Source organism: Monodon monoceros, unplaced genomic scaffold (assembly GCF_005190385.1).
Source record: "Monodon monoceros isolate NGI ecotype Baffin Bay Population unplaced genomic scaffold, NGI_Narwhal_1 Super_Scaffold_16, whole genome shotgun sequence".
Classification (NCBI taxonomy): Eukaryota; Metazoa; Chordata; class Mammalia; order Artiodactyla; family Monodontidae; genus Monodon; species Monodon monoceros.
In genome coordinates, this window is record NW_021703772.1 from 7,405,369 (window position 1) to 7,421,125 (window position 15,757).

At 37.2% G+C, this 15,757-nt stretch overlaps 1 protein-coding gene across 4 annotated transcripts in view; it reads right to left on the reverse strand.

Annotated features, from left to right (window-relative positions):
* Nucleotides 1–15,757, reverse strand: part of GIGYF2 (GRB10 interacting GYF protein 2) — a 126,302-nt gene that overhangs the window by 76,070 nt on the left and 34,475 nt on the right. For all 4 annotated transcript variants that reach the window (XM_029224770.1, XM_029224768.1, XM_029224769.1 and 1 more), the window contains 4 exons: nucleotides 15,064–15,159; nucleotides 8,254–8,365; nucleotides 3,925–4,036; nucleotides 3,027–3,067 (listed from right to left, as the gene is read on the reverse strand). In XM_029224770.1, coding sequence (XP_029080603.1) covers nucleotides 3,027–3,067; nucleotides 3,925–4,036; nucleotides 8,254–8,365; nucleotides 15,064–15,159 — 361 coding nt within the window. The remainder of the gene's footprint in view (nucleotides 1–3,026; nucleotides 3,068–3,924; nucleotides 4,037–8,253; nucleotides 8,366–15,063; nucleotides 15,160–15,757) is intronic.

Here is a 15,757-nt window from a genome sequence, read left to right on the forward strand (position 1 = left end):
ACAGCTAAGAACAAAAACTCACAAGAAAACAGTGAAGAATAGATTTATACATAACTCTAAAAGCATTTGAGCATGACACCCAAACACATGCACATATTCATACATTTGTGGCAGAAAGTGATCAGAGCAAGTTAAGATAAGCTCTAGGCTGAAGGAAACTGCAGGGTGGTATTTGAGCAAGGAGACGCAAAATTATATCTACTTTAAAGCTACCATGCATACTAATCAAATAGTGATTTAAAAATTATAACCAACCATTCATCTGAATAACTTCCGACCTAAGTAAAAACATTCCCTTTCTACTTAGGGTCCATTCAATGGTATAAAAACCTCGTAGATGCAAATATATTTACGTTTTTGTAGGTATAAAGGTTTAGATATAATTCAACTAGGGGAAAAAATCTCCAACAGAAAAAGCAAAAAATAATTAGGCAATGAAGTATTTTCAAACCCAAATTCCTGTTTCAAACTTCAGATAGTTTTTTCTATAAACACAAAATGAGTGTTTATTCACCAGCAGGAGGTTGGACGAGATGAACTCTATTATTTCTTTCCAAATCTAATACTCGATGAAAATTATGCTTTCTCTGCTTTTTTAATTTTGCATATACTAGGATGAACACTTTCCCTTACCTCCAGTTTAACTTAAGACTATCCTCTGTAAACTTGTCATTTCAATAAAAAAATCGAACTGTCCTCAAACAGGAACCAAAAAAGTCACCCTATCAGATTTCAAATAGATTTGTTGCTGTTATTCTTTTCTGAAATTTCCCTTATCCAGGTTTATGTGAAAAAAGTGAAAGATTAACCCTTCCCTACTGGTGATGACCCACACAGGAATCATCTCTTAAAATAAATACTAGCTAGTAAAGGGAAGCAGTTGTGAAAAGCAGGGAACAGCAGCAAGTCACATTTTTCTACTCCTAGACCAAAAGGAAGAGAAAATAAAGAACTTTGGAGTGGTCTAAGACTAATTATAGCAAAGTGTATCAAGGACACAGAAACTTAATCACTGCGAACTTTTGCTGTTTGAAAACCTTAGGCATTCTTAAGTACTAGCTAGACCAACAGGTTTTCCTCCAACCCAAGATTGTTGTAACACATATAATCAGCAAGAATTCTTATTTCTATAATAAAGTTAACAAGATTCACCTAACCTGATGAAAATAAGTACTGGAGATTTACATGGGATATTTTTTCCTAAGAGCTCTACGTCACTTACATAGATCAATTCCAACAGTTCAGAGAGGCTGCCTAAAGTGACACAATTAGGAAGTGAGCAAGACCTGTCTAGAATCTGAGTCTCAATATAGATGCAGTATATTCTCCATTCAAGTCATAGAAGTCTCTTACTGTACTATTTATACATAAACTCTGCATCTGAAAATTAGATATAACTTTCCCTACACACACACCCCCAAAAAGAACTCCGTTGGTATACTAATGCTATTTAATAAACAGACAACTAAGAAATGCAATCAAATACTTTTGTCTAGGAGGCTGAAAGCTTCTGAAAGAACTGTTCATGATTCTTTTACTTCAAAGAATCACATCTTCTATGTTAAGGATTAAGTTTTCTGCAAAGGCCCCATTATCCTTTCAGGTGAATGGAGTACAGACTGAAAGAGGGGGAAATTTACTGGAAAGTGGGAAGAGCAGCTCTAACTCCTGGCTTTACAGCTCACTTACCTGGGCCACCTGAGAAATCAGTGACGATATCTCGGACACATGATCAGGGAGACCACGTTGGAACTAAGTTAAAAAATGCTTGTGGAAACCAATCCAGATAGCATGACAGTCCCAACAAACTGAAGACAAGGAGATGCTAAAAATCATAAGGCCTACTTTTATATATGTACAAGCCCATATTACCAACTGCCAGCAGCAGCCTAATAACCCAAAATTGCTATGTCTGCTTCAAAGCATTTCACACCAAAATGCACTGAGTTGAACCTTTCGGTATCACCTGGATTTTTTTTAATGATCCTTTAATTCCATCCTCACAGAACCATACCGTAAGATGATCACCAGAACTGATCTCCCCCTATGCAGCAATCAATTTCTATTGAATAGGAATTATAATTTGAATATTACAGGCCTTTTTCCACCTCCACATTCTCCCACGGGTATTCACAAGGGTCATGCACAATTCTAACCCAGATGCCTCTAATTCCACCCATTTCTCTACACATAAGAAGCAAATATATGATAAGAACCATCTCTAACTTTAAAAAGAACAAATCATTCTGGAACCTTCAGTACTCAAATTATCTTAATTTGATGTCATAGGACATCTCACAATTGATCAATATGTCAGTGTGTCCCAACAAACTAGTTAAGTACTGCTGTTCTTGGAGAGAGTAAGATACAGTATGAGCAATTTTTTTTAATCTACAGTATTTTCAACAAAAGTGGATTACTTATAAAAAGAGAAGCTCAGAATCATTAACACAGTTTATTTAATAACCTGAAGTGAGCATCTTATTTAAAAAAGCATTCAATAAAAGCCACTACAAAATATTTTTATAGATCTATGTGGACACTGCCCTGAAAAAAAGAAAGATTATACATCAAAAAGACCAGATGAATAAACGACATTCACAGTAAGAACATTCACAGTTTTAGCCTTTGCTCTCTAATACAAAAGTGATCATTCTAGTATTTTCTCTATTTCTTCTCACCTGTGACATACTACCTGCACTGGAAAAGGAGTTAATAGCCTGCTTCCTAACTTGAAATTTCAATTCGTAAGACAGCCTTAATAAAAAATATATGTCTTGCAGAGAACACACAGACCTAAAAAGTTAAATCAAGTAAATCCTAATGGTTATATTTATCATCCCTGGTTTCATTCAATAAAGCCCTCAAATAACCATGGAACTCCAAATGCAAGCAATGCTACAACCCCATCTACTGGAGAGATGCAAGTAATTTTTAATAAATGTATCCTTATGTGTGAGCCTTATTAAGAACCAGCATCATGGAAATCTAGATAAAAATACTTCGAAACAGTAAGAAAGTCTTACCTACATCTTTTCGCCCTGGTTTTTCAAAACGTCTATCACCCCTAGAAAAGGTAAAAATAAGTTTCAAACAAATCTTGAGAGTAATACATAGATTTCCCATCTATGACACCCATTTTCCTATCTTTCTTAATAGCATTTCTTTCTTTTTCAAATTATAAAACAAATACACTGTTATTGCCTAACCTTTGGAAAATACAGAAAAGCACAAAGATGAAAACAAAAATATCCACCATCTCACCTACCAAAACTTGCTAGCTTCTACAGACCCAGAAATGTTATTTTTTTAATTAGATACATGTTTTATTTTAGGTATCTGCTGTACAGAGCTTTATATACTGCTTTTAGAATGTGTTTTTACATATCACTAGATATTTTCAAAATTATCCTAACTTTAATGGTTATATACTATTCTACTGTGTGGATACACTATTATATAAGAAACCACACTGATATTAAGCTGTTTGGTTTATTTCGCATTATTTTATATTATAAATATTATCACAGTGGACATCTCTGCACATGTTATCTCTGTGCAACTGCCTTTGCTCATCTTGAAAGACTTCATATAAAGTCACAAACAATATAGAGAAGATGCTTTGATTAACGGCAACAGTAAAATGAAGATGCTTCCCACTGAGCACTAATCAAACAGCAAATCTAATTAACTATTAAATATCCATGCTGGCACAAAAATATGAATGTATTTATCTAGAATGCTTCTTCCTTTAAATAAGGATCATTTAAACATTTCTAACATAATTGATATTCAATTAACAGCATTTTTTGAAAAGGGAAACCTTGTAACTCTACAAAGAGCCTTCTCCTCTGCAGAAAGCGGAAAAGAAATGTTTTTTACACCAAGAAACCTTTATACCAAGATGTGGATCCTTTTAGTTACCTTTCCTCCCAGCTCTGCGACCTATGCATTTCCCTGCCACCTCCTCGACCAAACACACCCTCTACTTCATCAAAGCTTCTTTGGTAGAAACCACATTCACCTCTGCCTCTGCCTGAAAATAAGAAAACAGAAAAAATAACAGTCAGACGTCAACATCTGGCACAAGTTCAACATCAAACATTAATCTCTGAAGTTCTGTCTATATACAAAGTAGGATGTCTACATTTAAATATTTAGCAACGCCCACTGAATCTTTACCCGTGAGACCAATGACAGCACTGAAGTAGCTAGACCACAGGAGGATAAAAAAACAAGTTAGAAAACTGTGTAAGCATCCCAGTTCCAGTCCTGAACAAGAAACAGTATCAACATTAAGCTCCTTAATAAAAAATTCAATTGTGAAATTCTAAGATCAGTAAACCAACACTACAAGTCAAACCTTTTATTGTATTATTTTCAACAAAAATGGAAGATGTGGAGAGTTTGAGAAGAGAGCAGATAAAGTACAAAAGGCAAGTACAAATGTCAAATTAATTTCTTTAACTCCGGAGAAAGGATAATTTAATTGGGTCAACTCTAAACTAACAATTTTGTGAACTAACTCCTTAAAGGATATTCCACAGCGACCAAAGGCACTCTTTCCCGTTTGCTCAAATCTTGAAGAAAAATATCAGGCAGCACTAAATATTCGAACTGCAGAGCCAGTAAGAATGTGTGGATGTAGGAATTTAGAGGCTCCAGTGGCTCAAGTGTACACTGGCCTTTACTGAAAGCAATTTGATTAATCTATCAAAATTTGACTCAACAATTCTAACTAGAATTTATCCTAATAGAAATACTCGCACAAATATGCAAATACATATATACAAAGATGTTCACTGCAATTTTTAAAAAAACAGAACTTAATCAGTAAAGGATTGGCTAAATAAATTGATAAAACAATTCAGCAGAACACCAGGAAGCCACAGAAGATAAAGTACTGACATTAAAAGAAATCTACATTATTCTGCTGAATGACAGAAGTATGCCCCAAAACAATACATATAAAAAAGATTCCATGTATATAAATGATATGGCTGCATAGTTAGGGTCAGGAACGATATAAACCCAAATGTTGCATCTGGGGCCAGAAGGCAGAATGCACTTTCAGCTTTATACTTTCTGTATAGTGTGAGGATTTCCCAACTAACCTGTGTGTTGGATACACCATTTGCATCCAACACACAGGTTAGAAAATTGGAGGGCAGGGAGGTGCCTAGGGATGTATTTATACCTAGATGAAATCTTAGCCATTATCCCTAGCTCAACTTCTCCCGCCGTATAAAACCACCCAAAGAAAAATGATGATGAATCTTGAATAAAAGCATGAATGCATTCCAAAGCTAAATACAATTGAGTTAAATAATTGTTTCAAATATCCATGCACTATTTCTACTTCTTAGTTATAATTCATCAAGAATTGACTCAATACAATTGTATTTCTATATGACATTATGGAATACAAAAATAATGCATAGAACTTTATGTACATAAATACCCTCTCAACTAGTCCAAGTATCAATTTCTTCATATGTAAAATGGAAGTGGGGACTAGGGCTGAACTACAATAATCTTACCTTCCAGTTACCTTCCAGTTGTACCAACTTAACTTCAAGTCATTTTAAAGTCAATGTCCAGTTTCGTACCTCTATCCTCAGGAAATACATACATTTTATTTAAGATCCTAAAACAGTGTAATACAAACTGTTATATTACACTGGGGTGATCCCCTACAACGAGATTTTTAGGGTGAAAGAAAAAAAGTCCCCTGTCCTTTTAGAGAACAATTTTCTCAAGAAAACCATTAAGTACATAGCACCTTGGAAAAGTGTTTTATTCTGGAAACAGATGAATACGAAAAACAGCCTTCCAAAGTTGCCAGAAAAATAAGCAAACCACAGACAAAATATTTTCTGCCAGTTACGACTAGCACTGGCACTGGTCCTCCTTATGAGCCTAAAGCTTTATAAGTGGGCACAAAAAAAGAATCAGATTCTACAGCTTTCCAGCTTGTAAAATGTAAGGAACAATCTTCAAAGTACAAGGTCCATAATCATCTATAAATGTAGTCCCCATATGAGGAGGAGCAAGTAAATACAACACTGTAAATCTTTCATAAAGTTAAATTTAAATGACTGTCCTCTTGTCTGAGTTTTCACCCTATTCTTTGGGAGGATTAAAATATACTTCCTTTAATAATGATGAAGACAGTAGCTGACAGTTGTGTAGATATGCTTTACTGTTGAACATCTTAACCAGATAAATAAAAAGATGACAAATTCATGCTGTTTTCCTGTTTGTTTATTTAAATTTTACTAGTTCTCATGATATTCCGAAGTCTGGAAGTCAGTCGATTTTCACATCAAAGTTTTCTCAAGTTGGAAAGGCCCAGGATAATCATCTGATGTTAGTGCTGCCCGTGCAAAAAAAAGCCACATTAATCACTATTTATTTAACCTGTAAGTTAAAATTAAGTAATAAGTGAAGAAAACAAAACCACAGATTAAAGGTCTTATGAAACCATTAAAAAGAATCACAGTTGGGACAGTGGTGTTAGAAGTATTTTTCACCAAGTCAGTTCATTCATTTGACTAGTTTCACATCATTCACTCACATCAATGTTGATTAAGTCACTGCTTTTATCACAGTATCTTTTATACATGCCCCGTTTAAATTCTGAATGTAAGAGTTCTATCCTATGGGGATAACCCTACACACTTCAAAGAAACCAGAAGGCAGCAAGAAATTTATCAACCCTTCATTAGTTTCTTGATATGGAATATTTTTAAAGCCTATTTACAGAGATTGGTTGGTATTTGCAATACACAACATTGGTGGTCGCTTGAGGAACAAAAAACAGCTGCTTGTGGGCCATACTTCTTAATTAACATAAGATCTCTCAATGCCATGCCCTGAAAAGCATTAGCGGCAAAGATGCGTAAGTGCAACCTCTCCTCGCTGCCAGCCCACTGCAGAAAAACACAGGAAACACAGAAGGAGCAGGCCACAGCCATCCTCGGAACACCATCATCACACCACCGAGAAGCACAGATCTCAGATGAATTCTGGACCAATGGAACGTAATCGCATGCATATGGGAGTCTAAACGGCCTGTGGACCTTCTGAAACACAACACACACATGCTTAAATCTCCTTTTTTCCCAACAACCAATTCTTCCTAAAGCACCTCTTAAAATTACAAGGTATGTTTACACTTCTGCTATGATTTAACCAACTTAGAAGTAAAAGCTCAAGTAAATATTTATATTACGAACATTAAGAATGCCCTTAAGGGGACTTCCCTGGTGGCGCAGTGGTTAAGAATCTGCTTGCCAATGTAGGGGACATGAGTTCGAGCCCTGGTCCGGGAAGATCCCACATGCCGCGGAGCAACTAAGCCTGTGCACCATAACTACTGAGCCTGCGCTCTAGAGCCTGCGAGCCACAACTACTGAGCCCGAGTGCCACAACTACTGAAGCCCGCGCACCTAGAGCCCGTGCTCCACAAGAGAAACCACTGCAATGAGAAGCCCGCGCGCCACAACGAAGAGTAGCCCCCTCGCGCCACAACCAGAGAAAGCCTGTGCACAGCAACAAAGACCCAATGCAGCCAAAAACAAAATAAAATAAATTTATTTAAAAACAAACAAACAAAAAAAGAATGCCCTTAAGTAGCAGAAGATCAACGAACCCCAAATAGGGAGCAGATATCAAAGAACAAGTATATCAAAATAAGAATTATTCTTCCAAGAAAAGACACAAATCTACACAATATGAAACTACAGATTAAATAAAGGATTACTGCATAATTTTTTTGTTGTTGTTCTACACCCTAAAATAGGTCTAGTATTGATCAGACAGCTTTTACAAATGCCTCTCTCTGGCTGGGGACACTCCTGGCACACAGCCTTATATGGCACAGACCCTGTGTCACAGAGGCCTGGCAGGGACTTGGGTGCCATTCCAGCAGCCAAGGCACTTCAGGGAGCTCTGGCTCTCAAAGTGTAAGGTCCCCTGGGGATGAGGATAATGGATATTTGCCAAAGATAACTAGGACCATCTAGAATCATTCACACTCAAATCTCTTAAGCTAGAATTACCCTCCTCTACTCCAAATCAGAGGTTGTGGAATAGATACGCTGAGAAACAGTTCAGAAAACAAATGTTCAGGACATTTATTAGGCAATTAATGTCAAAGAGCAGTCTTTTAAAAACCAAATATCAAAGTATTTTTAAAGCGATCTCCCTATCCTCTCTCTCCACCATTACTTGCTTCACATGAAAGCTCACCTCGCCCTCTTGAAGAACTCCGACCTCTAGGAGCCCCCACCACTGTGCCTCCTCCTCCTCGTCCTGTCAGTCGCAGGACAGCAGCACTGTTTACAGACATGGAAAAGTTTCTCTGCCAAAAAAGAGAGAAAGAAAAAAATGAATAAAACAAATAAAACTGCATGTTGTTCCTGGCCATCTCCCACTGCATCTATAAAATGGCACTTAATGACTACTAGAAATGGGAAACAATCACTACACGACCCACTAAGATGCTCCAAAACCTGATTTTAGCTGAAAATTTCAAATTAACATTTCAGATCAACAAACATTAACAACCAATGCCTTACACTATGTTAGGTTCTGTGAGGAAATATTCAGCAGACAAACTCTAAATGCTGTATGTATCCGGAAGCAGACAGGATATTTACGCATCATAATACATACAGAATACTCGGTAAAAGAGATCTGGTTTGAAAGGGTCCCTTAACTACAGAAAGGTGGAAATGACAGGGAGTCGCAAAAGGTCTGAATCAACAGTATGATAAAGAAAAAAATGATCATTTTGCCTCATTCTGCTCACCACTGTGAATTAGCAACTCCAACTAGTATTTAATAGAATGACAGGTATCAGGGGTGAATGGGGAAGGGCAAAGTAAGAACCTACCTAAGATCAACCATCTAAACGGGTAGCGGGAGAGAATGTTTGAAAAAAATAAACAAAATCCCAATCGCTTGGTCTTTAGCCTGCACTTGCACCCACAGTCAATCTGGAAAAGGGTCAAATACAACAACAGCAGCGGGTGGGCATCCTTCAAACATGAAGCGGGACACAGGAAGACAGGAGGTCTGGGATTCAAAAATATGTTTTGTTGATACTTCTGGATAAATGGAATATACAGAGCTTAGGAAAAGGTAAAGCAAGAAGCAATTATAAAAATATTGAAAAATGATCTATAAGATATCAAAATCCTGGGCATTTGAAGGAGAATTTCGTACGAGAGTTCTAAACTCAGAAAATGTTGGAATATATCCTTACCTGAATACTTTCTATAAACTTAGAACCTAATAGACATCTGTGCAAAAATGCAGGTGTGGTAACAGTGTAGCAAAACCAACTTCAGCATGGCTGTAGCCAAGGGCCCTCCTGGCAAAGGGGCAAGAAGTGAGGCTTAAGAGCACACCAATCTGGAAGCAGCTACCTAAATCACAGGGAAATAGAATCCTGCAATTCAACTAATATTTTAAGTCCAAATTGTTTTCCACTGTGAAGTCCTGATTTGCTGTTCTGATTCAAGATCAATTGAAATGTGATGTCTACACCTCTTTTGAAGAAATCAACATGTAATTGGTTTTTAAAACTTCCACTTTCATTTCTGAACTTCTTGTTTTAATATATGGCTCATTTTCTCCTCATTACCTGTCATTACTTGTCTTTTTCAGAACTGCATTCAATACAATTTGTTCAGATAAATTTTAGAAACTTTTCAATGGAAGTTTTTTCCTTTGACTTTTATAGGTATATAATCATATCATCAAGTAACTTCAACACTGAAGACTTAAAATGTAATTGATAACTAAAAACTAGAGGCAGATACCAAACTTGATTAGTACTTATTTCAAACTATTTTTTAATATAACTTAAAAAAAAAATGTTGAAACAAATGCATTAATTTACCTTTTAACACAGAGTAACCAGTGGAGTTACTGAATAATGCCTCTGGGATCACAATTAAGCAAGACTATGAAGCCCCAAAATCTAGATTAATATATTCTAAAATTAAAAAAACAGAGGTCAGAGCTAACTGTATTATGTATACCAGGATCTGACACTGTCGAACACCTCATTACCAAAGTATTACATGTATGAAACTCAAATGCACCCATCTACGGCATTCAGGGAAACTCTCATATGCTTTCATACATCCTCACACATCGCAGCTGAAAGTGCAAACTGGTATAATCTCTGGAAGGCAATTTCTCAAAGTATATTTAAATGTCCATACCCTTTGACACAACAATTCCTCTTCTTACACATGTGAAAAATAACATAAGCAGAAAGATTTTAACTGCAGTGCTATTTGTAAAAGCAAAAATGGCAACCAGCTAAGTATCAACCAAAAGGAGCTAATTTAAAAATCATGGCCATCTATACAGGGAATTCTGTGCAGTTGTTTAAAAAAATGAGGCTGGAACTTCCCTGGCGGTCCAGTGGTTAAGACTCCAAGCTTCCACTACAGGGGGCAGGGGTTCAATCCCCGGTTGGGGAATTAAGATCCCACATGCCAAGCGGCGCAGCCAAAACATAAAAATTAAATAAGTAAATAAATAAATAAATAAATAAAATGGGTAACCATGTTAAAAAAAAAATGAGGCAACTCTATTTATTAGGGTGGACCATATAAAATGGCTAATATTCAACCATTTCTGATCCAGAAAGCTACAATTTCATACAGTCAGCCTAATATATAAATACAAAGATATAAAGCATAGCTGGAGTTAAGAGCATGGAGAGGCTAGACTGCCTGAGAGTGAATTTTGGCTCCTTTACTCAACTTCTCTGTGCCTCATTTTCCTCATCTATATAATGTGAATAGGAATCTACTTCGTGGGTTGTTGCAAGCACTTAACACATTAAGCAACAAGTGTTTAGAACAGTGTCTGATACATATTAAAAGCTAAATAAGTATCTGTTATTATTTCCCAAAGAGATGCTCCGGTGAAAACAGTAAAGTGTAGAACTGTATGCATAGTATGCTACCATTTATGTGTATGTGTGTTTAAAGGAATAGATGCATAGACAGTTGCAGATGTATTAAATACCCTAGGAAGGGAACACAAGAAAATGGAAACAGTGGTTCTTCCTGAGGACGAATGATAGGTAGCGAGAGTCTGGTTTACTCACAAACTTGCTTTTCGCTCTATGCACTTTGTGAATTTTGTATACACATGTATTATCTATTCAACGATGCATAAGTGATTTTCTTTGATGTCAAATAAATAAAACACACCAATCTGGTAGCAGCTACCTAAATTACAAGTGTAATGTGTAGAGTCATGCTTTTCAAACTGTGATAGACATACAGGGAAATGTCAAAACAAAGAGCAACTGGGAGATCTTATTTAAGTGTTAATTTTGTTCTAAGAAAACCTTTTACCTAGTTATATTTTATACATGCATGCATGTATATATATATGTGTGTATATATATGTGTGTGACCGTACTGGGGCGTGGGGGGGGGCAGGGCGTGGGTAGTGAGGGAATGTGCACAAGCAGAAAATTACCTTGCAGTTTAAAGATAAAATATTCCCTTCAGGTAACTTCAGGAACCAAGATATGCAGCAAGAAGCTATTTTAGGTTATTAGAATTATTTACCTCCCCAATCAAGAGTAATAGGGTGAATAAGTATACAAAACTCTAGTCTAGGAAGATCTAAGCAATTCCTGAACAGGTACCTGACCATCCAAAGTATACACTTCAAAATGTTAATGAACCTTTTGCCAGCTTTAAGTACTGTCCTACTCCAACATATTTTACAGAAAAGGCTACCAAGTGTCAGGAATTCCTAAATGATGCCCTTTTTTTTTTTTTTTTTGTGCGGTACGTGGGCTTCTCACCGCTGCGGCCTCTCCTGTTGCGGAGCACAGGCTCCGGACGCGCAGGCTCAGCGGCCACGGCTCACGGGCCCAGCCGCTCCGCGGCATGTGGCATCTTCCCAGACCGGGGCACGAACCCGTGTCCCCTGCATCGGCAGGCGGACTCCCAACCACTGCACCACCAGGGAAGCCCAATGATGCCTTTTTAAATGCTTCCAAAAATGCACCCCGATGGTCTTCTGTGATTACCATGAAAACTTCCCAATCCTAACATTAAGCCCTTGTAATTACAGCATCCAGACCGTAACACCTTAAGATAAACTTTTCCATTATAAAAACAAAATGAAGAGTTACTCCTTTAGTCATGCTAGAACTAATTTTGGTGTGTAGGTGTACTGCATACCTAACTTTATTCCTTTTCAAATTGTTAACCAACAGTTCCCAGCAGCATTTGTTGAATAATTTTTGATTTTTCAAATGATTTGTGTAGCCCTTAGTAAATACAATTTCTTAGAAATGTTACAGGATTTTTCTGAATGATTCAATTACTTTTTTTTTTTTAATTAAAAGTCTATCACGTTTTGGTAACTAGTAGCAAGTCCTCCTCCCTACTTATTAAAAAGCTTTTCTGGCCCATGTAGTCTCTAAGAAATCCAGGCAGTCATTTAAGGAAAAATAAAAAGAAATTATTAAAAATATTCATACACAGTTGGAAAAATAATCACAAAAGATTGAAACTGGTATACTGAGCTATACAAAAATTAGCTTCTCGGGCTTCCCTGGTGGCGCAGTGGTTGAGAATCTGCCTGCTAATGCAGGGGACATGGGTTCAAGCCCTGGTCTGGGAGGACCCCACATGCCACGGAGCAAGTAGGCCCGTGAGCCACAACTACTGAGCCTGTGCGTCTGGAGCCTGTGCTCCGCAACAAGAGAGGCCGCGATAGTGAGAGGCCTGCGCACCGCGATGAAGAGTGGCCCCCGCTTGCCACAACTAGAGAAAGCCCTCGCACAGAAACGAAGACCCAACACAGCAAAAATAATTAATAAACGCCTACCCCCAACATCTTCTTAAAAAAAAAAAAAAATTAGCTCCTACATTAAAAAAATCATAAATGAAATCAAATGCAATTAAAAATTTAGAAAATTTAACAGGAGGGCTAGCTCAAGAAAAAGATTACTATCCAAAAGAAAAACTGGCAAAGACAAGAACAAAAACTTAAAAGAAATATAAATGCAAACATCTGAGAAACTCTGCACTAGGGAAAGAAATGCAAAGTAAAACAATGGAAGAATATTTTATCCAAATCTGCAGAGAATTTTTTTCAATAAAAATAATGTTGGAAGTATAGAACAAAGCTTAGTATACACCATCACCTGCACAAAAAGGGGGAAAACACATTTACTTGGAAAAACACACAAGAAGCTGCTAACACGGGCTGCCTTTCGGAAAAGGAGACAGGTGGTTGGGGGAAAGGATGGGAGAGAGATTTTTCTATTATATACTGTTCTGTAAATTTTGATTTTTAAACCATATGATTTACTGCTTATTCAAAATAATTAATTAATAAATAAAAATACTGAACGTGGCAGAAGTAATGGTAAAATGCTACAGGTATGGCAGCAGTGAAACAAAAGAAATACCCTCATACAAAGTTTCTTGAAAACAATTTAGCAGTATGGAGTGATTTGCTTTTATTTCCAAACTTTCAATTCTAATCAGCTGATCTATATGTCTATCCTTAAGCCACAGTTTTGATTACTGTAGCTTTGTAGTAAGTTCTGAAACTGGAAGTATAGGTCCCCAGCTTTGTTCTTCTTTTTCAAAATTGTTTTAACTACTTAGGGTCCCTTGCAATTCCACATGAATTTTAAGATCAGCTTGTCAGTTTCTACCCCAAAAGCCACTGGGATTTTGATGGGGATTGTACTGACAGTAGATCGATTAACAATATTAAGTCTTCCATGGCTTAATAAATGTTGATGCCTTTCCACTTATCTAGCCTTTAATTTCTTTCAACAGTGTTTTATACTTTTTATGTAAAAGTTTTATACCTCCTTATTCTTAAGTATTTTGTTTTTTTATTTTTGGCTGTGTTGGATCTTCGTTGCTGCACGTGGGCTTTCTCTAGTTGCGGCCAGCGGGGGCTACTCTTCGTTGCAGTGCACAGGCTTCTCATTGCAGTGGCTTCTCTTGTTGCGGGTTACAGGCCCTAGAGCACGCGGGGTTCAGTAGTTGCGGCATTTGGGCTCATTAGTTGTGGCGCTTGGGCTCCAGGGCGCACAGGCTTCAGCAGTTTTGGTGCATGGGCTCAGCAGTTGTGGCTCGAGAGCTTAGGTGCCCCGCAGCATGTGGGATCTTCCCTGACCAGAGATCAAACCCGTATCCCCTGCACAGCAAGTAAATTCTTAACCACTGCACCACCAGGGGAGTCCAACCAAGTATTTTGTTTTTAATACTACTGTAAATGGAATTGTTTTCTTAATTTCTTTTGTGAACTGTCCATTGCTAGTATACAGAAATACAACTGACTTTTGTGTACTGATTCTGTAGCATACAACTGTGCTGTATTCACTTAGTACACTATAAAACGACAAACACAAAATGTGCTACTTTCCAGCCCAAAACTCTAACTTTCTCACAATATCATTTAAAAAACTGGTGACAGGGCCACAACTACTGCAGCCCGCATGCCTAGAGCCCGTGCTCCACAACAAAGAGAAGCCACCGCAAAGAGAAGCCTGCGCACCACAACGAAGAGTAGCCCCTGCTCGCCGCAACGAGAGAAAGCCCATGTGCAGCAACAAAGACCCAACGCAGCCAAAAATAAATAAATTTATTAAAAAAGAAAAAATTGGTGACAGAAGAGCACATTTTTAAGCACATTGTAAGCTGAAGATCTACATTTTCCTTTAATGGTAAGAACTGGTAAAAAATTGGTGAGAATTCATGTTTTGCAGAACTGAAAAACTACGTTTCTGAAAAGAAGGCCCTCTCCCTCAAAAAATAACTCTTTCTCTCTACTCAAATCCATCTCCTTACACTCAACAGCTTCAGATCTAAAGCAGAATCTAGTCAACTAAGAGAGGCATCCAAACACCAAGAAAAGAGTAAGAAGGAAGCAGATCTGGGGGGAATGGAGGACACTCCTTAGCGCCTAAGTAGGAACTCCACATTTTCATGCCTCAGTGGGAAGGAACAAGGGTTTGACTGAAGCTCAAAGGTAGACACAAACCTGTTCTTCTTCTGTAAAGGGTACAAGAGCCAACGGCGGCAGGGGTTCCTCCTGTAGGATAGGCAGAAATTCTTTATCCAGAAGGTCTGAAGGTATCTGTTTGACCAAACATATGACCAAGAGATTAATGCTATCCCTCCAATTACAAGAAGATAAAACAAGAAAATATTCTTTGATTCACCTGTTGCTGATGATTAAAAATACAGATTAAAGCTTATTCAGACACAATTAATATTCTGAAAGGGTCAAACATTAAAAACCCCAGCCACTCTCCCTGTCCTCCCATCAGACGACCACTCTCAGATTTGATATACAGCACTGACTCTGGTATTCCAGAGTGCACATTTAACTCAAAGCACAAGGTGGTAAGGAGAGTTTTACAAGCAACTGTATCTGTCCTAAGCAACCATCATTAAAATTTGATTCTTAATCCATAAAATTAAAAACAAAGTATACTTAAAAAATAGAAAATGTTATTTCTCACTAGTCAGGTAATGAAAGTGTATTTTATATAAAGCAGAAACTAACGCACCATTGTAAAGCAATTATACTCCAATAAAGATGTTTAAAAAAAAAGAAGTGTATCTTATACTGTTTGAGTGTTGATCATTTATAAGTAACACAAATGTGGTGTCACATTTTAAGATTTTGTCCCCACTGAAAATTTTATATTTAACTCAAAAGAAAAGAACAA